General features: G+C 35.0%; 4 protein-coding genes across 10 annotated transcripts; 3 read left to right on the top strand and 1 right to left on the bottom strand.

Annotated features, from left to right (window-relative positions):
• The first annotated feature begins 4,448 nt into the window (after positions 1-4,448).
• LOC121230894 (transcriptional corepressor LEUNIG_HOMOLOG) lies at positions 4,449-7,640 on the top strand. Of its 3 annotated transcripts, none has more exons than XM_041116431.1 (12): positions 4,449-4,562; positions 4,688-4,731; positions 4,865-4,962; positions 5,241-5,335; positions 5,439-5,504; positions 5,624-5,696; positions 5,872-5,981; positions 6,054-6,196; positions 6,335-6,490; positions 6,581-6,697; positions 6,833-7,062; positions 7,190-7,640. In XM_041116431.1, the coding sequence occupies exons 2-9, from the start codon at positions 4,694-4,696 to the stop codon at positions 6,351-6,353; spliced, it is 642 nt and encodes a 213-aa protein (XP_040972365.1). In that variant the 5' UTR covers positions 4,449-4,562; positions 4,688-4,693; the 3' UTR covers positions 6,354-6,490; positions 6,581-6,697; positions 6,833-7,062; positions 7,190-7,640. The 3 variants fall into 3 exon arrangements, with proteins under 3 accessions (XP_040972365.1, XP_040972364.1, XP_040972363.1); XM_041116430.1 differs by having other exon boundaries at positions 6,761-7,062; XM_041116429.1 differs by having other exon boundaries at positions 6,581-7,062.
• Positions 7,641-11,503: 3,863 nt separating this feature from the next.
• On the top strand, positions 11,504-15,807 carry LOC107960212 (transcriptional corepressor LEUNIG). 2 transcript variants are annotated; one of them, XM_041116427.1, is made up of 16 exons: positions 11,504-11,728; positions 11,855-11,895; positions 12,029-12,126; positions 12,239-12,363; positions 12,460-12,614; positions 12,704-12,746; positions 12,825-12,924; positions 13,093-13,149; positions 13,325-13,374; positions 13,790-13,838; positions 13,943-14,052; positions 14,144-14,293; positions 14,461-14,616; positions 14,788-14,904; positions 15,069-15,266; positions 15,434-15,807. In XM_041116427.1, the coding sequence occupies exons 2-16, from the start codon at positions 11,861-11,863 to the stop codon at positions 15,578-15,580; spliced, it is 1,590 nt and encodes a 529-aa protein (XP_040972361.1). In that variant the 5' UTR covers positions 11,504-11,728; positions 11,855-11,860; the 3' UTR covers positions 15,581-15,807. The 2 variants fall into 2 exon arrangements, with proteins under 2 accessions (XP_040972361.1, XP_016751996.2); XM_016896507.2 differs by having other exon boundaries at positions 11,819-11,895.
• Positions 15,808-16,031: 224 nt separating this feature from the next.
• LOC121230893 (30S ribosomal protein S5, chloroplastic) lies at positions 16,032-18,824 on the bottom strand. Its single transcript, XM_041116428.1, has 2 exons — positions 18,061-18,824; positions 16,032-16,454 (listed from the first exon to the last, which is right to left on the bottom strand). Exons 1-2 carry the CDS (start codon positions 18,711-18,713, stop codon positions 16,205-16,207), a joined length of 903 nt encoding a protein of 300 aa, XP_040972362.1. The 5' UTR covers positions 18,714-18,824; the 3' UTR covers positions 16,032-16,204.
• A 1,566-nt stretch (positions 18,825-20,390) lies between these two features.
• LOC121230892 (protein FRIGIDA-ESSENTIAL 1) lies at positions 20,391-24,302 on the top strand. Of its 4 annotated transcripts, none has more exons than XM_041116426.1 (6): positions 20,410-20,792; positions 21,183-21,283; positions 21,379-21,817; positions 21,949-22,169; positions 22,247-23,679; positions 23,892-24,302. In XM_041116426.1, exons 2-6 carry the CDS (start codon positions 21,250-21,252, stop codon positions 23,919-23,921), a joined length of 2,157 nt encoding a protein of 718 aa, XP_040972360.1. In that variant the 5' UTR covers positions 20,410-20,792; positions 21,183-21,249; the 3' UTR covers positions 23,922-24,302. The 4 variants fall into 4 exon arrangements, with proteins under 4 accessions (XP_040972358.1, XP_040972357.1, XP_040972360.1 ...); XM_041116425.1 differs by having other exon boundaries at positions 21,940-22,169; XM_041116424.1 differs by lacking the exon at positions 21,183-21,283 and having other exon boundaries at positions 20,391-20,792.
• Positions 24,303-26,675: the final 2,373 nt, after the last annotated feature.

Genomic DNA, 26,675 nt, shown 5'->3' with positions numbered 1-26,675 from the left:
TTCTTTAATTTCTAACTTGAGCTCATACGTGTACAAGAAGATGAATTTTGAAATTTTTACGGTAATAAGTTCATTGAGCCTAGTTTTAAAAAGAACAATCAGATATTAATTTAAAATTTTGTAGATTAAGATATAAATGATTTAGTGACTGATATACGACCAGACAATCCCGTTTTGAAAGGTGAATATTAAATTACTTGAACAGATGTGTTGTAAAATAAAAAGAAGTTGTCTATTGTGAATGAATTAAACTATCTGCATGGATGAATATGTTATAAAAGTGTAAAATACGGGTTGTTTTAGTGAAAAACACGAAAGGATATAAAATTATTTTAGTTTTACATGGGTGTAAGTAGATACCTCCCTTATATAAGTAGATCATGCATGTCAAATTTAACGTAAATTAAAAAGAATCTTAACTACTTGTTTTATACAAAAAAATTAACAGTTCAATAAAGATTAATCTATATAGTGTTTCAATTCGATATGATAGAAATATTAAATTAGTTTGAAATTTTAAGTACATGACAAATACGATTAAATCAATAAATTCAACAGTTTAGGTCGTAAAAGTACTAATCATACAAAAAAAAAGGTATAAAACTATTAATTTCATACCTATATAAGTGAATACCTCTTCTTATAAATATAGATATTTCATATTAGGGTTTTGTTTCATCTCTTTTTGTACTTAATCCCTTGTGCACAATTGTAATAGGATATACCACGTTTATTGCATGGGACTGTAGTAGCTTGAAGTGATGCATAGCTAACGTATCTTATCCCTAAGCTAACCAACTGGTCGTCGGTCTCGGAATCCATCATCATCTCGGGTTCGATCTCGTCGATTTTTTCGACCAACAAGCCTCTGTTACTGGTTCTGAAATAGCGATGGCCCTTGTTGAATATGGTAGCGGTGGAGCAACCGGTCATCATTGCCAAGGCCAATGGCATGAACATAAGCCAAACCTTGGAGCCCATTTAGGGAAATTTAAAAAAAAAATAAACAAAAACAAAGAATTAAAAGAATGAGTTTTAAAAATCAATGCTAAAAAGTTAAAGAAAAATGTGTGAAGATGAAAATGAAATTGTAAAAAGAAGAAGAAAACAAAGTTGAAGTTATGTGAGAGAAAAAAGCTTAAGCTTTGCCTTTCCTCATAAAAGGGAAAACTAAAGGCAAAGATGGTGAGAGATTTAGAGGGGTTGATTTGTGGTTTATAATTTTCTTTAGTTTGATTTTTCTTTTGGTTGCCCTTGTTTTTCTCTTTGTAATTTTCTCCCCTTCGTTTTAGTTTTATCAAATAAATGTATATAGTTTATGGGTTAAAATATCCTTTTGAGTCGATTGAGTCTTAACTTGATTGGTATAGGTATGGTTGCCAATGCAGTAGGACATAGGTTTTAGTGCGCGTTGAAGTGTATTATTATCTTATTTATGGGTTGGGGAGAGACTATGGATAGTTCTAGCTATTGTGTTAAAAAGAATAGATAACAATCAGAACTTTTAATGAGATTGTTAAAAAAAACACCTTTTTAATCCCTCTAAAAAATAGAGCTATCAATTTTAAAAATGTGGTGTTTGCCGAAGGTCTTTGTTTTATGCTTGGCTTTAATGGGTCGATGTATTTGATGCTAATATATTTCATTAATTTTACATAATTTTGATTGTTATGATAATAAATTTAACTCTCGATGTTTATATATTCTATATAAATGTTACGGGATAAAATTATTAAATCAAGATTAGTTTGATAGAATGTGAGAATGTTGTGGGCTAAATTTGTTAAATCAAGACTAAATTGACAGAATGTATAAATTTTGAGGGTTAAATTTGTTATTATGCTAATAAAAACATATGTATAATTGACGAAAAGCATCAACCTTGTGATTAATTATCTTTAGATGCTCGTTGTTGAAATCAATAGGGACTAACTCGGCAATGATTAAATTTGACTCTTTTTAAAAGTTTAAGAGACAAATTTAACTAAAAAAAGAATAAATGTCAAATTGACAAAAAAATTATTAATGTCAAATTTTCTTTATCTTTCAAATTAAACTCGGCGAATATTCGGAGATATTTTTGTTTTTAAATAAAATGGGATTTACTCTAAAAATATATAAATACAAAAATTTTTATTTCATGATATCACATTTAAGTATCAAAATTGAATTCATACTTTCGAAAATTAAAACAATGCACATTTAATAAGGTGTCATTTGGGCACCGTGAGGGTGCTAAATTTTTTCTCATGCATAACGACTCTCAAACCCACATATTTCTAGATTTTAAGGCACCTAGCCAAAAAAATTAGTAGTGACTGGTTTTTAATAAAACCAAGTGTTTTTCAAAATAAAAAAATTTCCATATTTTCTAAATTTTTCTCTTTTTTTAATCAGAAATTGATCAGGACATTAGGGATGAATCGAATTTGGATAAAATTGAGTTAATCGATATAATTAAATTTAAGCCTTGTTTAGCATTGCTTTTAAAGATTGAAAAACACCACTTGAAGGCATAAGTAATGCTAAACAACCAGGTTTTACCTTCAACTAGATAAACAACTTTTGTATTGTCCTCTGCTATGTTTTTAGTTTAGACTTGTAAAGACGAAAATACCATTATATTAATATTATATTCTTTATTAAAAGAATACTTTTAAGTAATTTCTTAATTGAGTTAGTATTCAAGCTTTGAGTTCATATAAAAATAATAAAAGATGAAAATACCATTATATTAATATTAAATTCTTTATTAAAAGAATATTTTTAAGTAATTTCTTAACTAAGTTAATATTTAAGCTTTGGAACTAAAGCTTATAAATTTATCTTTCTATTTATATATTATTATTAATAGGTTCGGTAAAAGTATCATGGAAGCCTTTATACTAAAAGTCAGATTGCATTTTGTCTCTTTTATTCAAAAAATGGATAAACGAGTCGTCGTACATTAGATTAAAAAGCAAACTCGTCCTTCCAATTGAAAATCTCATCCAATTTTACTATTAAAAATTAGTGTAGTTAATGGAATGATTAAACAGATATATGTGGCATGCCATATGCACCTCAAGCTGACGTTTAAGAACCCATTTTTATTTTTTAACAATAAAAATAGATGAAAGTTTTAACAAAATGATCATTTTACTCTTTGATCGAACCTATAAAAACTACTTTAATTATTTTTTTAGTAAAGAGGTAAAATGCAATCGCGTTAGATGTATATTTATTTTATAGTCAATCACACAATCAAGACAAGGAAATTCAATCAGCTATTTTCAACTATTATATATCAGCTTTTCAGTTTTTTTTTTGTCCCCATAGGGTGTTCTTGGTATTGCCATAACCATGAGATTTTAAGCTTTTCAGCTTTTTTTTTGTTTGTTTTATAGTTGTCATTGTACCAATTTACTTATTTACTGATTGACTCTATGTTTGTTTGATTGTGGGAAACTAAAGGCTCCACCTTTACTTGCATGATTACTTCATGAAGAATAATATGGATGAAACAACATTCAACAGGTAACAATTTCCAGTGTTGTACAGTCCAGCCAGGGTACTGGCTATTCTGGTTCATTGGTGGCTACCAGGTAAAAGTGTCTTCCAATATTTATTATCAGATGCTGTTTTATTTCTTCTTGTTTTGCAATCTCATCTGCAATCCATTTTTGATGATACACAAGAATGCAAGTGAGTAGTGGTGTGGTATTCCTTTCTATTGAGATCTAAATGTTCAAATTTTGTCAGTCACCTTGAACCATGGAATCCATTTGAGACCAACAAAACATGGAAAAGTTGAAGCACACAAGGAATTAATTTCTTTAATGGCAGCTTGTTTAGAAACTGAAAATATATGAAAAGGTAAAGGAAAATTTCTAATAGAAGCTCAAAGTAACATTAATGGGAAACAAACTTTTTTTAAGAAGGCAAAGAGGTTGACTGACATTACAGAAGCCTCATGCTGACATGCACTATATCTGCATTTCAGAGGAGAATGAGGGAAATGCTGGAGTTGCTTCCATGATCGTCATTTCCACAGCTCTTCCATGGGAACCCTTCGTTCTCGAGCTACATCTGGAAACTGCTTCATTTTCTGCAAAACTGTTGCTCTGGCATTGTTGGCATTTCCGCAATGCGGTCTCAACTCCCATTATTATCGCAGAGCTCCTCCTGCAATCGCTCCAGTACCAGGTGCAGTAGGTCTAAGCATAACCTTTACTGCTCCATAATCACCCCTCGATATTCCAACCATTTCCCAATGACACCAACAAAGAGCATATTGGCATGCCATCTTTCATCATGATATTATGCTAAATTGAGATAGCTACTATGTCAATATATATATATGATCCTAATTATTGATCTGTAATTACAGTTAGTTGAGTCAGTTATTCTGTTTACTGCATGCTTAAATACTTTTAACAGTCATATAGATAATATGTGAGTATATATATATATGCATCCCCCCAAACTTTTCTTTGTTCCTCTTGTTAGCTTTCAAGACCCAACTTCCCCTTTTCTTTGTTCTTTCGTTTCGATTCAACTGCTCCTTTAGGCTTAATCTGCATGTGGGTACTCTTTTCTTTCTCCATAAGTGTATTACCAATGTAGTCCACTTGATGCTGTGATGTTCTTTTCTTTTTCTTGTTTTTACAGTGTAAGTGAAATCTTCTGTTCTCTTCTCTTTTACAAGGTAATCATGGCTTCGGAGGACGGTCAGGACAATGATGAAATACTGTTGAGTTTTCTGATTCTTTTTTTCGCCCATAGGGTGTTCTTGACATTGCCATAATCATTGGTTTTTAAAGCTTTTTAGTTTTATACTAATTTACTAATTGAATTTATGTTTGTTTGGTTGTTCTTACTAAAGGCTCCACCTTTACATGCACGATTACTTCATTAAGAACAATATGCATGAAACTGCTGCATCTCTCAGACGAGAAGCCAGTGTTCCCGACAATTCAGTCCGTATGAACTCTTCACTTTTTCACCATATATTCATTTTTATTAAAGCCTGTTTCCTATTGAATTGATTGTTCACTGTCAATATAAAGTTTCTTGGTGTTGAAATTTCTGGCATGTACCTTTTTTCAACCATGTCTTCACTCATCAACGTTTTGTTTCTTCTAACGCAAGAAAGAATTAGGAGTTCCAATTTTTTTTTTCTTGAGATTATTTAAAATGTTCACATTTTCTATAAATCTTGTAATTTGTAGATTATAAAAGACATCATTTTTTTTTTCCAGAGATTGACCATCCCCAAGGTATCTTAAAAGAATGGTGGTCAACATGTTCTGACATAATTCTTAAAGAGTACTCTGAGGGAGAAACCTATGCTCAGGTGATTGTTTGTGGAATTTAAGATCATGTAGTGCTATATACTTATTAATTTGTGAAAACCATCATAGTTCTTTTCCCCATTAAAGACTGATTTGTTAAATCAGATGAGTGACCACATGATGCAAACCGAAGAAAATCAAAACACAGATGATATGCTACAGCAACAGCAGGTAATATGTGATCAGTCATTAGGTTTCTTTACCAAAGATAGCAAATTCCATGTCAGTGGAAAGTGTCATACAGATTTGCATCATAAATGTTGGCTACTAAATGAAATGTTCATCTGCAGGATTCTGTTGGTAATACAAGCACCCCTGTCAGAAATTCATCTCCCGGCCTTTCTGGTGAAAGTGAAAATAAAGGTAATTCTGTCAAGACTAGCACAAAAAAGCTTTGCAGCTATACTTTAATTTGTGTGTATGGTACATGGATAAGATCCTCTAAGGACCCTTAAATTCTTGGGGTTGTGTGTACATGTATCGTTATTTGACACTCGCACTTGATTCCCTAATAATCATTTTGTCATTACTGGTGTAGCCTTCTTCTTTGGAGAGGGTCGTAGCCTCAACTGTAGTACCGAAGAAGTCTTGTGCTGTGATTTCTCCTCAGATGGGAAGCTTCTAGCTATAGCAGGGCGTGAAGAGAAGGTGGTATTTTTTTCTTCACAAGACTTTAAATATTGTACAAGTTTAAAGCTAATTTCAGTTTTCTTCTTGCAGGTTTTGTTTTGGAATACCGAAGATCATAATAAATTTGTAACTGGTGAAAGCCATTCTCTGCCCATCAGCGATGTTCGATTTAAACCAAATTCAACCATGGTTCTTCCTATGACAAGACTGTCCAAATATGGGATTCTGCTGAAGTAACAATGTTCCTCTTGAACTTCAGATATATTTTTAGTATTTTCAACGCATATAATATCTGGCATTCAAATCATAGGCCGAATGTATAACATTTGCTTCCCTTTTGATGATATGTCTTCATTTCTTTGACATGGAAGGCTGGGAAATCTCCTTTAAAGCTTCAGGGTCATGGCGACCATGTCTTGTCATTAGATTTCCATCCTAGAAGGATGAATCTCCTTTGTTCCTCTGATAGAAATAATGAGATTAGATTCTGGGATATCAACCAAGGTTCTTGGACTCATATCTTTAAGGTCAGATGGCATCTATTAGAATATCTCAGTGATATTAAAGGACTTAACCCTGATTTTGCTTACCTATATTGCCTTGTGAGGTGATTTCAGGGAGCTACTAAACAAGTCAGATTCGAGCCTCGCAATGGAAAGTTGCTTGCAACGTCTTCAGGAAATGTTGTCAACGTATTTGATGTGCAGACCTACAAGCTCTATGCCGTTTTCAAGGTCGAATATATTTGGATGCTATTATAGCTTTTTCATGCATCTAAGCTAGTATTTTGTGTTCAGATCTACAAGCTTTGCATCCATACTCTGAAGTAACCCGAAAGTTCCAAGTAACTTGATATATTTGCCTCCTAGAATGTATGAAGAAATGTTCTATTTTGTTACGGGAACATGACAAAGAAGTTCAGTCAATTTGCTGGGATCCAGATGGCAAGCATATTATCTCCATCAGTGAAGACAGTGCACGATTATGGTCAGTGTCTGAACGGAAAAGCTTGCATGAATTGAGTTCAACAGGAAATATTTTCCAGTGTTGCACATTCCATCCATGGAACTGGAAATTCTGGATCATTGGTGGCTACCGGGTAATGTCTCTCAGAATATTTATTATCAAATTCAGTTTTATTTCTTGTAATCTTGCAATCACATATGCAAGCCATTGTTGATGATGCACAAGAATGCAAGTGAGTAATGGTGTGATATTCCTTTCAGTCATTTGAATTATGGAATCCATTTGAGAGCAATAAAACATTGACAATTGATGCACACAAGGAACTCGTTTCTTCACTCGCAACTTCTATAGAGCCTGAAATGGTTGCCTCTACAAGCTATGACAAGTCAGTTAAACTATGGGCCTCTCCATGAGAAATCATGCATTTGCTTGGCCCAGAGCCATGTTTACATATGAAGTATTTTTGGATGAAGTTAACGGCAACTGCAGACAAAAACAAACAGTCAAGACAAGTGTATGCATAGACTAAACAACTTACGGACGGAAGTTTACATCCAGAAGAAGATTTTATACTCACTGAAGCATAAAATGCTTCTTTCTGTTCTCTTTTCTTGTTAGCTAATGTTTTGGACTTGGATCCTTTTTCTTTTATATGGGAAATGAAAGATCATTGCTGATTTCTATTGACAATAATGAAGCTTTTAGGAGGAAGGATTACGGCTGTTTATTTATGGTTGGTTTGTGCAGTGTTGATGTTTGTATATCTTTATAATATCTAGTTTTACTGTCAACAACCAAGAGTCTATTGCCTGCAAAAGGGACTTGATTGTAAAGACTGTCAGCCAATATCAGGATAAATGGCAAGTCCTCAAGTTCTCAAGTACTTGACTGTAAAGACTGTCAGCCAATATATGAAAAGGAAAAATTCTAATAGAAGCTCAAAGTAACATTAATGGGAAACAATCTTTTAAGAAGGCATAGAAGTTGACTTACATTATAAAACCTTTTGTACTGTATAAATACATTGGAGAGGAGAATGAAGGTAATGGTGACGTTGCATCCATGAACATCACTTTCACAGCTCTTCCAGGGGAATCCCTGGTTCTTGAGCAACCTCTCAAAACTTCTTCATTTTCTGCACAACAACTGTAGCTCTGGCGTTGTTGGCAGTTTTACTTAAAAGTTGGTGCCACAAAGTGTTGCCAACACCTATCATTGTGTTATGCACAGGAAGATGTTTTGACCTATGGTTATTCAAGAGGCAGATTCGTCCTTGACTAAAACCCCTCCAAATAAAGTTATAAATTGCTTACCTCTTTATTTCATATTGGCAGCCGTCTCCCTTCCTATTCTTTCTCTGATATTGTTTTCCGATAAAAGCATCCACATCAAAATATTGCACTGCTCCTCCTGCAATCACTCCAGTACCAGGTGCAGCAGGTTCTAAGCGTAACCTTACTGCCCCATAATCACCCTCTGATCTGCCAACCATTTCAGCATAACTTGCTATTATATCTCATTTCATTAAATTTTGGTTAACTTTTGCATGGCACTGTCACTTGCTGCCTAGCCACCTCTGGGTGTATATATATAGATGCATCCCCCCAGACTTTTCTTTATTCCTCTTGTTTACTTCCAATCCCAACTTCCCCTTATCTTTGCTGTTTCGTTTTGATTTCAACTGCTCCTTGAGGCTTAATCTGCATGTGGATACTCTCTTCTTTCTCCATAAGTCTATTACCAATGTATTCCACTTAATGCTTTGATGTTCTTTACTTTTTCTTGTTTTTACAGTGAAAGTAAAGACTTTGCTTTCTTTTCTTTTTGAAGGCAATCATGGATTTGGGGAACAACCAGGAATATGAACAACCATAATCATTGGTTTTTAAAGCTATTCAGTTTTATATTATTAACTGATTGAATCGTATTTGTTTGATTATGGGGGACTAAAGGCTCAACGTTTATTTACATGATTACTTTATGAAGAATGGTATGCGTGAAACCGCTGCAATTTTCAGAGAAGAAGCTAGTTGTATGAACTCTTCACTTTTCAAAATATTTTCATTTTTATTAAAAGCCTGTTTCATAATGAAATGGTTGTGCACTTTTCAACATATCGTTTCATGATGTTGAAGGTTGTAAGTTGGTTAAACTCTCTTTTGAACAACGATTCATAAACAAAATTGGCTTATTCTTCTACATGAATCTTTTGTTTCTTCGTTTTGCAAGGCCTGTAATTTGTTGATTGTAAAAGAGATCCATTTTTTTTCAGCATTTGACTATAACTCCCCCCAAGCCAAAGGATTCTTACAACAATGGTGGACAGTATTTTATAACCAACTTACCTCTAGGCTACCAAATCTTCAAGACTTATCTGAGGCAGAAACCTCTGCTAAGGTGATTGTTTATGGAGCTTAAGATCATATTGTGCTATACATGTTCATTTTATTGCAATCTTGTCTAGTGATGTGTTTTTAGTTAATATCACAGACTGCATAAAATGCTGGTACTGGACATAGATATCTTCCTACTTCCGCAGATTTTCATTCTGGTTCCGCTTTCAAATCACTTGCTGAAACTAATCAAGTGTGCCCCCCATATTCTGCTGCATCTAGTTCAAGGTATAAATATGTTTTTATTGAACTAATTACAAGGCTTGTATCATTCACAAACAATTTATAGTTTGGTACATATTACATGATTCAGTGCCAAGTTTAGCATATTGGTGAAGAGTATAATTTTAGATTATTAGTGAAGTGTATATGATTATCCATTCTGGTATCTAATTTGCTTCAACAATTTTTGGAGAGTTTTTCGATTTCTTGATTTTGTTTAACATTTTTTCATGTATCAATCAGCCTTCTGCAACCACAGACAAAATTATGCTCGGCATCAAGAACTTGTTAGGATATGTTCTAAACTATCTATTCGTGTTTGCAATAACACTGAATTGTTCTTAAACTCAGAACCATTCCTACAAATCCGTCCACCCTCCATGAGGCACATAACTGCGAACTTCTGATAACCAGACCTTCTGAAATGCAGGAACAAAGTCGAGGCATGGGAGAACCATTCCTATAAATGAAACCACCCTCCATGGGGAACAAAACCTCAAACTTCCGATAACTGGACCTCATGCTGATGGTTAGCTTGGCCATTTATCTGGTTTTAGTTCATTCAGTGTTCCAAACAGGAGATGAATAATCTGTATCTGCTTTATTTGAGAAGATTTTATACACGCTGCAGCATAAAATGCTGGTTTTTGTTCTGTTTTCTAGTTGGCTAGTCTTTTGGACTTGGATCCTTTTTCTTTTACTTGGGAAATGAAAGATCATTGCTGATTTCTATTGGAAATAATGAAGCTTTTAGGGGGAAGAATTTGTTGGAACAGTTTCAAAATATATATAGTCTTTCAATCGTTGCAAGTGAAAAGTTGTATCACTTTATTATTAACCAAAAGTGATCAAATCTCATAATGATGAATTATGCCTTTTAAATTAAAAAATTATATCACTTTATTGTTAACAATGAATCATGATTATTCATGGATACATCTATTGAATAATTTGTTAAAAGGTGTGACTATCCATTTAGATAGTTATGTTTCTATGAAGAGACATGAGAGCGGAGTGCTCAGTGGACTGTTTTCCTTAGTGCAAAACGTAGACAATCATTGGACTTTATTGTATTCTCGAGGTTCATTTGTAGTAACTCTTTTGCACAAAATAATATAGGTGGGAGAGAATAGTCTCTTAAAGAAAGTAGAATTGATACACGCATTGAAGCAATTGTTAATTTCTTTTAAGTTCATTTTTATCCCGACACCAACAGGATTATGGCTGCTCTATTCATGGTTGGTTCATGCAGTGTTGATGCTTGTATATCTCTATAATGTCAAGTTTTACTGTCAACAACCAAAAGTTTTAATGCCTGGAAAACGGACTTGATTGTAAAGACTGTCAGCCAACATCAGAATATATGGCAAGTTTTCAAGTACTTGAGTTTGGACATGCACCTGTAAATATATGAAAAGGAAAAGGAAAAATTCTAATAGAAGCTCAAAGTAACATTAATGGGAAACAAACTTTTAAGATGGCAAAGAGGTTGACTTACATTACAAAAGCCTCATGTACTGTATCTGCATTACAAAAGCTGTTCCATGGGAATCTCACGTTCTAGGCATTTTCTGCGCTACAAGGCATTGTTGGCCTTTTAACTTAAAAGTTGGTTCCGCAATGCGTTCTCGACACCCGTCATTGTCGCACAGCTCCTCCTGGAATCACTCCAGTACCAGGTGCAGTAGATCTAAGCATCACCTTTCCTGCCCCATAATCACCCTCTGATCTGCCAACCGTTTCCCAAATGACATCAACAAGAAGCATATTGGCGTGCCATCTTTCACCATTATATTAGGCTAAATTGGGCTAGCTACTATGGAAATATATATATGATCCTAATGAGAGATCTATAATTACAGTTAGTTGAGTTTGTTATTCTGTTTACTGCATGTTTAAATACTTGTAACAGTCAGATAGATAATCATTCTTGATTCTTGAATGTACAAACATAACTTGCTAAGTCATCTGGCTTGAAGCAAGATTTGCTTCACTACATTTCACTATATTTTGGTTTTCTTATGCATGGTATTGTCACTTGCTGCCTAGCCACCTCTGGGTATATATATGTTTGCATCCCCCTGGACTCTTCTTTGTTCTTCTTGTTAGTTTTGAAGACCCAACTTCCCCTTTTCTTTGTTCGTTCATTTTGATTTCAACTGATCCTTGAGGCTTAATCTGCATGTGGGTTACTCTCTTCTTTCTCCATAAGTCTTATTACCAACGTCGTCCGCTTAATGCTTTGATGTTCTTTTCTTTTTCTTGTTTTTACAGTGAAAGTGAAGAGTTTTGTTTTCTTTCCTTTTGAAGGCAATCATGGCTGAGGGGGACGATCCAAACCATGAAAAACTGTGAGTTTTCTAATTTTTTTTTTCGCCCATAGAGTGTTCTTGACATCGCCATAGCCATGCGATTTTAAAGCTTTCCAGTTTTAAACTTGTTTACTGATTAAGCTTATGTTTGTTTGATTGTGGGGAACTAAAGGCTCGAGCTTTACTTGCACGATTACTTCATGAAGAATGATATGCGTGAAACCGCTGCAATTTTTAGACAAGAAGGCAATGTTCCCAACAATCCAGTCCGTATGAACTCTTCACTTTTCCTAATAAAATGTTTCAACATATAGTTTCTTGATGTTGAAGGTTCTGGGATTTGTGATTTGTTGATTATAAAAGAGATCCATTTTCTTTTCAGCATTTGACTATAACTCCCCTCAAGGTCAAGGATTCTTAAAACAATGGTGTGAACCATTTTATAAGCTACTTACCCCTGGGCCGCCAATTCTTCAAGCAAACTCTGAGGCAGAAACCTCAGATCCGGTGATTGTTTATGGAACTTAAAGATCATATGGTGATTGTTTACGGTGATTTTTATTACAATCTTGTCTAGTTATGTGTTGTTTGTCAATATTACAGGCTGCACAAAATGTTCGAACAAAAAAAAAGAAGACATCAATGATGAATCAGCAATGGACTGGACAGACATATTTTCCTACTTTCACAGATTTCTGTTCCGGTTCCGCTTTCCAATCACATGCTGAAGATAATCAAATGAGGCCCCCATTTTCAAGGTATACATATGTCCATGCATCTCATTTTCATGTTCATGTATCTCATTTTCTTGTTTTTGTCTTTTACATTCTTTTCTTGCATCAAGCAGCTTTCTGCCACCACAGATAAATCTTGATCAGGACGTTGAAATGGTATGTTCTAAACTATCAGTTCACCTTTGCATTAACACCGGGTTGTTAGTAATTTCGCTTAACATTTTCAATATGCAGTCGGAAGGTCAAAGCGCTAACTTTCCTATAAATCCAACCACCTTCCAGTGGGAACAAAACCTCCAACTTCCGGTAACTGCCACTAGACATCAGGGTGAAGGTTAGCCTGGCCGTTTATCTGGTTTTAGTTCATTCAGTGTTAAAAAAACAGGAGATGAATAATGTGTATCTGCTTTATTTGAGAAGATATGCATTAGATGCATGCAGTTTTGGCCTTGGTTTACTTCATGTATATCATACATTCATGGATCTTTTACTATCTTTTCAGGACCAAGTGAATCAATTGAGCCACCACCAGTCAACACCACTGGACATCATGGTGAAGGTTAGCTTGGCCTTTTATCTGGTTTTAGTTCATTCAGTGTTAAAAGAAACAGGAGATGAATACTGTGTACCTGCTTTATTTGAGAAGACATGCATGAGATGCATGCAGTGTTTGCCTTGGTTTACTTCATGTATATGTATATCATACATTCATGGACTTTTTATTATCTTTTCAGGACCAAGTGAATTAATTGAGCCGCCACCAGTCAACATATTGCATATGATTGTAAGTGGAATTTTTATTATCTTTGTTTTGATTTTATAGCTGTTTAAGCCCTCGTTTTAGAGACAAGTTTCGGATACATTTAGGTTTTTCATTGTATTCAAAAGGGTATTTGGAGGGTCATATCTGAATACTCATGTCCAAACATGAGTGCTTGAGGAAAATGAAAAGTTGAAGCAACATATTGCATGCTGCTGTTTATTAGCAGTTTTATTTGTTAGAATTCCTTTCACTCTCATATGAAAACCATCATAGTTGTTTTCCTCATTTGTGACTGATTTGTGATGAACTGAACGATGCAAACCAAAGAGCATCATGGAAACTGAGATCAGTAATATGTGATCAGTCATAGAAGAAGAAGATAGAAATTCAATGTCAGTGGAAAGTATCATAACTGTAATGATATGTTCATCTGCAGGGTAATAAACCAAGCACTTCCTATTTTTCCAGTGAACGAGAAAATAACGGTAATTCTGTCAACAACTAACAGAAGAAACTAAACATAGTCATGTATCTTTGTTTGATACTCACACTTGAGTCCCTAATAATAGATTGGTCATCCATGGTGTAGGCTTCTCCTTAGTAGAGGTTGGTTGCCTCCCCTTTAAAAGAAAGAAGGAAACGTTCTGCAGCCATTTCTCCTCAGATGGGAAGTTCCTAGCTACAGCAGGGCCTGAAAAGGTGGTATTAAGGTGTAATATTAGCTTCTTTTTTTCTTACACAACATCTAATTGTATAAGTTCAAAGCTAATTTCACTTTTTCTTCTGGTAGGTCGTCTTTTGGCACATGAGGCATCGTTCTAATATTGGAAGTAAGACAGGCCATTCTCTTCCCATTACTGATGTTCGATTTGGACCAAATTCACACATAGTTGCAACATCTTCCTATGACAAGACTGTCCTAATATGGGAAGATCCTAAAGTAACAATGTTCTTCTTGTAACTTCAGATATTTATTTAATATTTTTTCTAAAATATTCAAAAAGAACTAAACACACCTTGGCCCGACGCTTAGATCCTAGTCCGAGTAACATAATGAGTGTACTACAGCATTTACTTTCCTTTTGATGACATGTCTTCCTATGGCAGAGTGGGAGACCTCCTGTAAGGCTTGAAGAGCATATCAACCAGGTCTTGTCATTAGATTTCCATCCCAAAAGGGAGAATCTCCTTTGTTCCTCTGACGGGATTGATGAGATTAGGTTCTGGGATATCAACCGAGGTTCTTGTATTCATATCTTTCAGGTCAGATAGCATCTATTAGAATATGGTTAAAATGTGTCTATAGTCCCTGTACTTCTCAAAAATTAAGTATAGGGACTACAGGCATATTTTAACCTTAGAGTATCTCATAGACGATAAAGGACTGATCCCTGATTTTGCTTACCTATATTTCCTTGTGTGAGGTAATTGCAGGGAGCTAGTAAACAAGTCAGATTCCAGCCTCTCTTTGGAAGGTTTCTTGCAACTTGTTCAGACAATGTTGTCAACCTAATTGATGTTGAGACCAGCCAGATCTGTGCCCGTTTCGAGGTTGAATTGATTTGGATGCTATTATAGCACTCATTTGCATCTAATAATATATCGTCTATTCATGTCAAACACATATCCATACCCAACAGTCACCCAAGAGTTCCAACTAACATAGTCTATTTGTGTCATTGCATGTATGAACAAATGTTAATATTTTGTTTCAGGGACATGAAAATGAAGTTCAGTCAATTTGTTGGGATCCAAACGGCATATATATTGCCTCCATCAGTGAAGACAGTGCAAGATTGTGGTCAGTGTTTCAGCACAACTGCTTGCATGAATTGCGTGCAACAGACAACAAATTCCAGTGTTGCACATTCCATCCAGGGTATTGGCTTCACTGGGTCATTGGTGCCGAGCAGGTAAAGTGTCTTAAGAATATTTATTATCAGATACTGTTTTATTTCTTCATTATTTTGCAATCAGATATGCAAGCCATTGTTGATATCTGAAATACACAAGAATGCAAGTCAGTCATGGTGTGATGATATTCCTTTCTATTGGGATCTAATTGTTCAAATTTTGTCAGTCACTTCAACTATGGAATCCATTAGACACCAATAAAACATGGAAAGTTGAAGCACACATGGATGCAGTTTCTTCACTGGCATCTTCTTTAGACACTGAAATGATTGCCTCTACAAGCCATGATGAGTTGATTAGGCTATGGAAATAAAGAAGCCTCTCCATCAGAAATCATGCATTTGCTTGGATCAGAACCATGTGTACATATGGAGCATTTTTGGATGAATGGCAACCGCAGCCAAAAATAAACAGTCAAGTGTATACATAGACTAAAATGCTGGTTTTTGTTTTCTGTTTTCTTGCTGGCTAGTCGTTTGGACTTGGATCCTTTTTCTTTTACATGAGAAATGATAGATCATTGCTGATTTCTTTTGACAATAATGAAGCTTTTAGGGGGAATGACCATGGCTGCTCTATTTATGGTTGGGCTGGTTCATGCAGTGTTTATGCTTGTGTGTCATTATAATGTCAAGTTCTATATTTCCTTAAACGTAACAGTCAACAACTAAAGAGTCTATTGCCTACAAAAGGGACTTGATTTTTAAGTAATCAATGGCAAGTTCTCAAGAAACTCAGTTTTTAGAAACATCAGAGACAAGAAATGAAAAGAAAATGGAAAATTTCTAATAGAAGCTCAGAGTAACATAACTTTTATAATTGACAGTTAAAGAGATGCTCAAATCTTGTTGGTTGACTTACATTACCAAAGCCTCATGTACTGTATCTACATTGCAGAGGAGAATTGAGGGTAACGGTGAAGTTATTTCCACAACCATCACTTCCATAGCTCTTCCATGGGAATTCCTCGTTCTTGAGCAACTTCTCGGAACTGCTTCATTTTCTGCACAGCAACAACCGTAGCTCTGGCATTGTTAAGGGCATTTTTACTTCCAAGTTGCTTGCCCAATGCGTTCTCAACACCTGCCATTTCAAGAACAATTCGCACAGCTCCTCCAGCAATAACTCCGGTACCAGGTGCTGCAGGTCTAAGCATCACCTTTGCTGCCCCATAATCACCCTCCGATCTGCCAGCCATTTCACGATGACATTAATAAAAAGCATTTTGGCATGCCATCTTTCACCATTATATTAGGCTAAATTGAGCCAGCTACCATGAAAATATAATTACATGATCCTAATGAGTGATCTGTAATAGGGATGACACAGTTTTCCAACATGAAATCCTATCTAAATTTCAAGATTATGAAGCCTCCTGAGATTTTACTTCCAGTGACTGCAAAGTATTGTAGGCTATAAATGCTTCAACAAATTTTTAAATTTGCTTCATTATGCGTATCGATTACGCCCTTCCAAGTTCAGCAGAGAACTTAAAGACTAAAATTGCATATAATCCACAGATCACAAACAGAAAATCACCGTAGAGGAAAAGCTTAAGAGACCACTTTCAATGGGTTAAAATAAAAAACACACTCCTTAAAACATTTTGAAAAGCCCAGATTCTTAAATACAACAAACTAAGATCATCTCATCACCTTTCCAAAAATAGATACACAATCCTCAACCAAAAACTGGGAATCACTGAGTAAAAACTTCTACATGTTAAAACTACATTAAATGAAAGTCACTACGTTACTCGGACACTAAGTCTTTCTCTATGTACCTTGTCCACCGCTCATGTGGGACATATGGACAAATATATGATTTCCAATGATCCTCCAACTACATAGAAAAATAGAAAATAATAGGACCATAACCGTCTCATATACTTACACATATCTAACATTCACACTCCAATTCAATAATGTAGCTATTAACCTACCCCATTAATCAGGACCATATACAAGTAGTTCAACATTAGTATGAACATATCCATATCCAAATATGTATCAAACACAATTTTTAAAAAAATTTAAAAATAAAAGAGACCCTCTACTAAACATGCAACAAGAATCATTCTTATACCCCCAAGAAAGGAAATTTACTCTAACTGTTACTCATGTGATGTCTAACATATGGACGAAGATATGACATTGAAAGATCATCCGACTATCGGACCATACCCGTCTTATATAAATAAGCACATCTAACATTCACACTCCGATCCGAATAATATAGCTAACCTACCTACCCCCATTAATCAGGATCATGTACAAGTAGTTCAACGTTAGTCTGAGCATCATATCCAGCCTCCATATCCAAATATGTATCCAACACAAATTAAAAAAAAAAGTTAAAAATAAAAGAGACCCTCTACTAAACATGCAACAAGAATCATTCTTATACCCCCAAGAAAGGAAATTTAGTTGGACTCTTCATTTTTCTCGAAGTACCCTTGTCCAACACTCATGTCCGACACATGGATAAGGATTTAACCTCCAATGGGAAAAAATCGAACCATACCCGTATCTGACATTGACACCCCAATCCAAATAATATAGCTACCGACCCCCATTAATCAGGATCGTGTACAAGTAGTTCATCATTCGTATGACGGCCTCCATATCCAAATATGTATCCAACACAAATTTAAAAACTTCTAAAAAATAAAAGAGACCCTCTACTAAACATGCAACAAGAATCATTCTTATACCCCCAAGAAATGAAATTTACTCAATTACATCATCTAAACAGACTCAAAAAAACACTTCTTTTATGTAATAAACTCCTTACCGATGTGGGAAAGTCAAATACTTAGTCATAGGAATAGTAATAATATTTCTTCTCGCATTCACAGCTGATTTCTGAACAGCACCAATAACCTCCTTAGCTTTCCCAACCCCAACACCAACTTGACCTTGTTTATCACCCACCACAACAATAGCTCTAAAATGCAATTGTTTCCCACCTTTAACCACTTTAGTAACCCTCCTAACTTGAACCACTCTTTCTTCAAACCCATCCCTTACTTTCTCTTTCTTAACTTTCCCAAAAGCGCTAGACTTCTTCACTTTCGAATCCATTACGTACACATCGTTTCCCAAAACAGAGACTCCACTGTAAGCCGGACCGTATAGTTCTTCGTAAGCTGCGGCTATTTCGTCTTCCGTTTCTTCTGGACCCTCGTCGAAAGACTGCGGTGGGGTGAAACCTTCTGGTGGTGTTGGTGGGTCGAAAACGATGTCTTCTTCGGGGTTGACATCGTCGAAAAAGGAAGTGTCGATGTCGGAGGATTTAGCTTGTGGTGTGAGGGAAAGAGGGCGGAATGTGCGGCGGAGAGAAATTGGTTTTGAGGGTTTGGGGAAGAAGAAGGTTTTGGAAGGAATGGTAGAACTAAGGGTAAAGGAAGAAAGGGTTAAGGCTATTGCTGTTGTTGTTGCCGCCATGGATAAGGCTCAAGGAGCAAAATGAAAAGCCAAAAAAAAGGCTTATCTTATGAAAAAGAAAAATAAGTAAACTGTGTCTGTATGTTGGGGGAGACGATGTAAAGCGTAACCCGAACAATACGGATATGGACCAGATTTTTTAAAAGGTATAAAATAACATTTAGTCCCTGAACTTTGTAATTTGTTCATCTTAGTCCTTGAATAGTTTCTTGGTTCACATTCATCCTGAAACTTGGTAGGATTCAAGGAGTCATATTGCATTTTGCCCTCTCTATTCAAAAATAGATAAATTAGTCTTTGTACGCTAAATCAAAACTATTTCTACTATTAAAAATTAGTTTATGTTCATCAGCATATAGTACATGTGTAATTGTTTAGTTATTCCGTAAGTCACGCCAATTTTTAACAATAAGAAAGGACGATTTTTTTAATAGAAAAGACTAGTTTGCTTTTTGATTTAACATATAGGGACTAATTTATCCAATTTTTAAGTAAAGGGAGCAAAATATAATATGACCAATTTAACTCTTACCAGAAAAATTATTTATGAAAATGGAAATTTCAAAAAAAAAACAAAAAACCTGCCTTTATTGTATTGTCCATGGCAATAAATTTGAACTTAGTAGATGTGTTTCTGGATTAGCGAAACTCGTTGATTCTTGATTTTCTATCAAATGATATTTTTCGCTATTCTCGAATCTTTAGTTACTACGAGAGTGAACTATTATCTCAAATCGAACATTGAATGAAAACTAAAACTTTCTAATGGGGAAAGTTCGATCCAAGCTTGGATTTTTTTTAGATCGGGTCTAGACTGAACCCATAAATATTAATTTTTTAAAGGGTAAACTATATTCAATATTACTAAACTATTAATAAGTTTACGTTTTGGTCATTCAACTTCAAAATTTTATAAAATGGTTATTAAATTATTCGAAATATTTATAAAATGGTTATTAAAGGGGAGCAATTTTCAATTTTAATAGAAAATTTGATTCAATTTTTTTGGTTTCGATTTAGTCGGGTGGGGTGAGTTGGTTGTTTTTCATCTCAATTTAATTGATAATTTTATTGGTTTTTTAATCTCGAAATCGAACTGACCAAAAAACTCGACTCATTTTATATTTTTTATATTTTATAATATATAATAGATATATAACCATATAAACTCAATCCAATAACCCAAGATTAATTAATTGACCAAATCGACCGAATCAAAGTCAGTTCGGTTTAGTCAATTTTATCAACTAAAGTTGATTGGATCAGTGTTCTCAACTAAAATTGGTCAAGTCAGTTTTCTTATGTTAAAGTCAATTAATTCAGTTTTCTTATGTTAAAGTCAATTAATTCGGTTCGGGAAAAAAAAACTACCAAACTAACTAATTAAATCGATTACTTTTCCCTAATCATACTGATCATCAATTTGCTACTTTAAGCTCGCTATCCAGACTTTAAAAAAAAACTTAACAACCCAAAGACTTAAGTAAAAAGTTTTGAATAGTTCAGTGACCTAAATGAAAACTTTCGAATAGTTCAGTGATCATTTTGTAACTTTTTGAAGTTAAATAACTAAAATGTAAACTTACTAATAGTTTAATAACCTCATGTGAAATTTATCCAAAAACTAAGTAAGACCAATATGGCCTATTAAAAACCCAATTGTGTGATTTAAAGAACACATTTCAAAGTCATGGCCCAAAAGTAGTAATAGCTCAATCAATCAATCATCAGTTTATCACCATCGAAGCAGGCGCGTGAGTAAGTAAGCGGGAAAGGTTCTCGTTCAGGTGAAATGATCGACGTCCAAATGGCAAACCACGAATAAAGCTCACGCGCAGCTCAGAATCACATCACGACTTTTTTTTTTTCACCACTCGCTCTCTCTCCTCTTTTTTTTTTTTAATCACCGAGGAAGACCGGTAATGTCTTCGTCAACTTCTGCCGCCGTCCCACGCGCCGGTAACGACGACGAAATCCGCGCCGCCTCAATTATGGAACGAGAAATTAACAGTTCCGATATGGAAATAGATGATGATGATGAAAACGAAGAGGATTTGCAAAGCTCTTCGAATCGAAATGGTTAGTCAATTTTTATACCGTCGGTCAATCGATTATGATAATACTGTTGACATTTTGAGTTCTCTAATAGGAGAGATTAAATTTTAAATATTGACATTTGTTATAAATTAAAATTGAATGGCTGTTGAAGATTTTAGCGTTTTAGAAGCTAAGGAGATGAAAAAAGAACAGATTAATTTTTAAAGTAGAAACAAAGATATATATATATATTATTTTGTGTACATTTATTCAACAAATTGATTGGCATTTCAGTTGAAACAAAGTATTTTAGTATTTGAGAAATTTTGTATCCATTTTTGTGATTTGCAGTTAGCTTTTAACACTGTTATAGAGTGTTGCTGACCTCTTAGCATCAGCTGAATTGGTCTTATATTTTACTTGTTGCTGCAGTACTGCCATGAAACAGCAGTGCAAGCACCTGAATTTGTTTACTCTTCGCTTTGGCTGGTGATTAAATATGCTAAAGTCTGGAGATTATAAGAAAACAAAATGTAAAGATTTCATTTGTCGTTAAGTATAATTTCATAGTGTGACTGGAAAATTTGGTTAATTTTTGTCATCTTGATTGAGTTTTTCTTTCATGTAGATGCTGGTAATGTTGTGGAGTCCAGGGGGCATGATGGACAACTCGGGTCAGATTTGTCAAGTACTCCTGGAAATTGCGAGCCAAGAATACCGGCTAAAACCCTTAATGTAGGAGAGGGTAGTTCTAATTTTGAATTTTCTCTATGCACAAACTACGTGGGTTCCAAGTATTCAGTATCTGGAAAAGAGCCTGCAAAGGAAAATGGCATTCAAGAATATATTGGCAATGGAAAAGATTCTCGTAACATGTTAGAAAGAAAAGCCTCTCAAGACTACCCCGACCAGCATACTAATGGCAAGGGCCATTTTGTTGTCGATGAGAGTAATTCACTCCCAGTTGGGTATCACTCAGGAGGAGTTAATAATGATCTAGGTTTTGAGGAAAAAAATAAGCAAATGGATGTGCAAACAGATGATGATAAGAGGAAGATAAAATCAAGGTGCGGTGAGACCTATATGCCTTTTATAACATAGAATGAATTTAAGCTCTTTATTATGTACTTTTTGCCAGCAAGTTTCTGCCTTCCCATGATTATACATCCATTAATTTACTAATCAATAGGTTTCACAGATCTGCTGCTCCTCAGACAAGTGCCGGAAGTCTATCACCTAGCAGTAATAGCGAGAACAAACGCCCTGCACTTATATGTGACTTTTTTGCTAGAGGTTGGTGTATCAAAGGAAGTTCATGTAGATTTCTTCACATAAAAGATGGTGGGAAAAATCCTGGACAACTGCCTGAAGAAGATACAGCTGCAGCAGATGGGAAAAGAGCTGTTGAGCTTGATGAAGGTAAAAAATATTTTCTGTATTATGGATGATCCATAATCTTCTCTGAATTGTATTTTGATTAGAACCTTTTGTATTAGGTTTTAGAAGTGCTGCTGAGAGATCAAGATCACCTGCTTCTGCTGATGCACTGCCTTCGTCAGTTGTAAATAAGACCGGATTGTCTTCTCATTTCTTTTCAGAAAGAATCCTGCCATTGGGGCATGATGAAAACCAAAGATTACACTTATTTCATGAAATGAATAAGTTCCCTTTACTCCAAAGTAAAGATAAATCTTTGGGCACTGCCCCTGCCTCTCAGTGGTTTTCTGCATCTACAGATGATTTCGGACCATCTAAGGATGTAAGGCAAAATGGTATAGGTCAGAACTTGCCTGTTTCACTGAGTGATAGATCTACCTTCGGGAATGGTTTTCTTCCTGAATATAAATCATCATTGAGTGGCTCAGTTACATCATTGGGCGATATATATAGTGAGAACCAATCTCATCATGTCTCAACACACCTAGTATCATTGCCTTTAAATTTTTCTTTGAGTGCATGCTCTCTTGGAGCTCAAAAGATGTTGGACAGTGACCGCGGGCGTCATACTTCCAAGTTGTCTTCTTTGCTGCAAGGCCCTTTTCCCTTCTCTAGTTCTAAACCAGAAAAATTTCTCGTAAATGATATTGCCAGTGATCCATTGCACTTTCCAGAAAATAGAATAAAAATATCTTCAGATGATTGGGAGCCATCAGTACCCTTTCGGCCATCCTTTTTTGTCACCTCTGGTATATCATCCCCACGAAGCGAATATGATCCTCTTCGTGACAGCATTGATGTGTCCAATGCGGGAGAGAGGCCACTTAAATTTTCTTTCTCTAATCAGGGTCCATCCCTCTTGAATGTAGCAGATCCACCAACATATGGCAACTCTGCATCAAGAAGGCCACTGCTCCCTGAATGTAATGATGATAAAAGAACTGCATCTTGTCATAATGGAGACCATGAAAACTTGGTCAACAATAATTGCAACCCTTCTGGAAAAGATTCACTAACAACTGATGCAAATGATGGAACTTCTGCTGTTGACATGCAAAATGGAACACTAGTGAAAGAAGAGATTTCCTCGGTTGCTTCTCATGACAAAGACATTTCAAAGGCAAACAAAAATGATAGAGATCATGATGGCAGACATCGAAGAGGCAGGTCTAGATGCAAAAAAGACTTAGAAGTAGATAGGGCTAGAGAAAAGAATGAAATAGATGTTGAGGTTGAGCATAAGGCAGATGGGGATTATAAAGAATCAAAAGCAATGAGGCATTTCCATGCTGCTCTTGTAGATTTAATTAAGGAACTGTTGAAACCAACTTGGCGTGAGGGTCATCTCAGTAAAGATGCTCATAATACAATAGTCAAAAAAGCAGTTGACAAAGTTTTTGGCAGCATACAACCTCATCAGCTTCCAGTTACCTTCGAGTCAGTTAAGCAATATCTTTCTTCATCCCAACCAAAAATAACAAGACTTGTTGAGGTGAGAATCTTTGATTTGAGATGCATTGTATACTCTATGCAAGATCTAGATAATAAATGCTACCAACCTCCTTCTTCCAACCAAAGATATTTTCTTTTACCGTATGAATATTGCCTTTTTTGTCTATCAATTAGGTGGACTAATATTTACAGTTTGTATATTTTAAATGTAACTCATTAATAAAATTGACATTCTTATTTTCTTTTTTGCAGGGATATATCGAAAAATACAAAAAATCTTGAGATGCTAGGCGGGGTGCTAATGTATTTATTGCATATTTTATAAACGGAAGTCTTGAACTATTTAAACTGAGTATCATGGAAGTGTATGGATATTTATCATGAAATGCTTTCGTTCTTTTTTTCCCTTTATTAGTTGTATGTAGAAAGAATTTCTACAATACATGTCTTACTAGTAGTTGCTAAGTCTAGGAGAGCATGTTATTCTTCTTAGCTTGCATGTTGGGAAGTCTCCAAAGGAGTTTCAGCTAAACTTTCTTTAGGACAATGGAATAGTTAGTTGCAAGATTACTTGTATGCTAGGTAACATTTTTTATGGATATAAGATATGAATTGTAAAAAAGTTAAATTTTATTTCATAACTCCTTGCAGTTTTTTGAGAAACTTTTCGGTGAGTTGCAATGTGAAACTTAAGCTTTGTGGTTATGGTGATATGAATATTGATATTTATGGTCTCTGTACCTCAAGATAATGGATCGGACTTGTATAAGAATTTTTGTGGAGGCTTACTCTGGTGTGATCATCTCCTTGGCTTGCCTTGCTTTTTCACTAATGAAATCTGCTCATCTCTTTTTGCTTAAAGCATTCTTTTTCTTTAGGGATTATATAGTAGAAGTCCTTAAGCAGTTTTCTTGTAGCTCCTCCCCCTAATGATTTTGCTATTGTATGTTTGCTTATAATCATGTTTATTTGCTGCTGCAAAAATTTTTTTATAAGGTCTAGGAAAGAAGTAGATTTGGCTAATAGGCCATTTTACGAAGTAATGTCTCATAGTCTATTCCAAAGCTTCATGTACAACTTAAAGCACAGTCAATAAACATGTCAGGTAGCTTCTCATAAGTCTATATGCTAAAGTTATACAATCATGATCGTTAGCATCTGGCAAACCCTGGGAAATTTAGCTCCAAATCATTACATCACAGTCCCTTTGGTATATATTTGTATATTAATGGAGTTGTTAGGACTTTGAATGTGAGAGCTTGGCAACTATACTAGTGAAATTGTTACATTTGTAACTTTTTATTCAACTGACTCTAAAAATCCCTGTTGATTTGGACCAATTTCTTAAAACTCAGGTGCCTGATTTATTTCTGAAAAAAAAAATTATTGAAATAATGTAACTTGATTCTTCCTTGTTGGGCAAAATGTGCTTTCTTAGTTGTTCTGGCAGCCATGAGAGAGACAAATGATTGAAATAATTTCTGGCCAAACCAAGATCATGAGGCAATCTGCTTCAGTATTGTCAAGGTGTGCGCCTAGGGCGTGCCTTGTGCCTTAGCACTAGACAACGTGCCCGAGACCTTTTCAGGCAAAGCCTATTCGATCAAGTACACGCCTGGTGCACTTAGGCACACTTTATTATAAGGCGATAGGCATAGAAAAAGTCTGTCTAATTAAAGTTCTCTTTACTTTTTGCGTGTTTGAGTATTCAACAACAAATACAGATCACAAGTAAATCGTGCATGTTCACCAATAAAATTTTTTGCATGTTTTGTAGATGAACTATAGTGTACTTTAGAGTTTATTACATATCTTACTCGTACAAAGACATATTGCGTTTTATTTCACACAGGTCACCTCTACTTGTGTGCCTTGCATCCAAGGCATGACAAGGGTTCTAGCGCTTAGAGTATGCCTTACGCCCTTGATATCTCCGATTTACTTCCTTTTAACTTGCTTTTTTGCATCTTGATTTGATTCATGAGAAACTTATTGTGTTATTATCATGATTAAGAATTGGAATGTTGTTACTACAGCGATATGGTGACCATTATACTCTTTGTACCCTGAAATTTGCCTGAGATTGTTCTGAATATTGGAGTTATCATATTGTGATTGCAATAAAGCTTTCTGATTTCTGTACCAGGTGTTCCCGATACAAACTCGAACCCTCGATCATCTATACTGTTTCGGTAAGTTCTCATGCTCGTAGACTTTTGTTTCTGGTCTTTGAATGAACATGATTATGTTGATTCAACTTTTCATTTCTTTTCATAGTATTGATGTTTGACATTTATTAGAATATAGAAATACTTAGATAAAAAGGAATCATACACATGGGGGAGACATACTCATATTCTATAATCACACTTGAGTCGGAGTAATATAGATATAAATCTTGCGAAAGAGAGTCAAGTGAACTGCTGACTTGAAGGTCGGTGGATGTCCAAAAAGAACAATATCTTTAAAATAAGCACATGACGGGGCTATGAACCCGATTGCTACAGCAAACTTCATATTTACTGTTATACTATACGTCAATAATAGTAGTAGGAATGATTGCAAAGTAATAAGAAAGAAAAATAAGAACACTTAGATTTTATATGGAAAACCCTTATCGAGAAAAAAAACATGGGCAGAGGAGGAGAAATTCACTAATGTTGAAAAACACCAATACAAGAGATTTTCGGCTATACGTAGTTTTAAAGGGTTAAACAACCCGTCTAATAGAAAAAGTACAGTCCTATACGGGTTCAACTTGTGCGGCAAGGTACATACCGCAGGGCGGTCGAGATTAGTGATTCGACCCGAGGCCATAGCCCACCATAGATCTCCAATTTTGCTTCTCTATTTTATTTCTTTAACAAGTGAATTGCACCTCAAACTTTTCAAGCCAGATCAAATGAGATATACATCTTTAACATGCGTTCATATGATATTTGGATAACATTTTTGTTGCTGATTTGTTTGGTTGACCTTTATATTTTTAGATCCTAACAGAACATTTATAAATGAATTTGATTTGTGTCATTTGAT

The sequence above is a fragment of the Gossypium hirsutum genome, chromosome A06, assembly GCF_007990345.1.
Source record: "Gossypium hirsutum isolate 1008001.06 chromosome A06, Gossypium_hirsutum_v2.1, whole genome shotgun sequence".
Lineage (NCBI taxonomy): Eukaryota > Viridiplantae > Streptophyta > Magnoliopsida > Malvales > Malvaceae > Gossypium > Gossypium hirsutum.
Note: the sequence above shows the minus strand (reverse complement) of the source record. Positions and strands in the feature narration are given on the sequence as shown.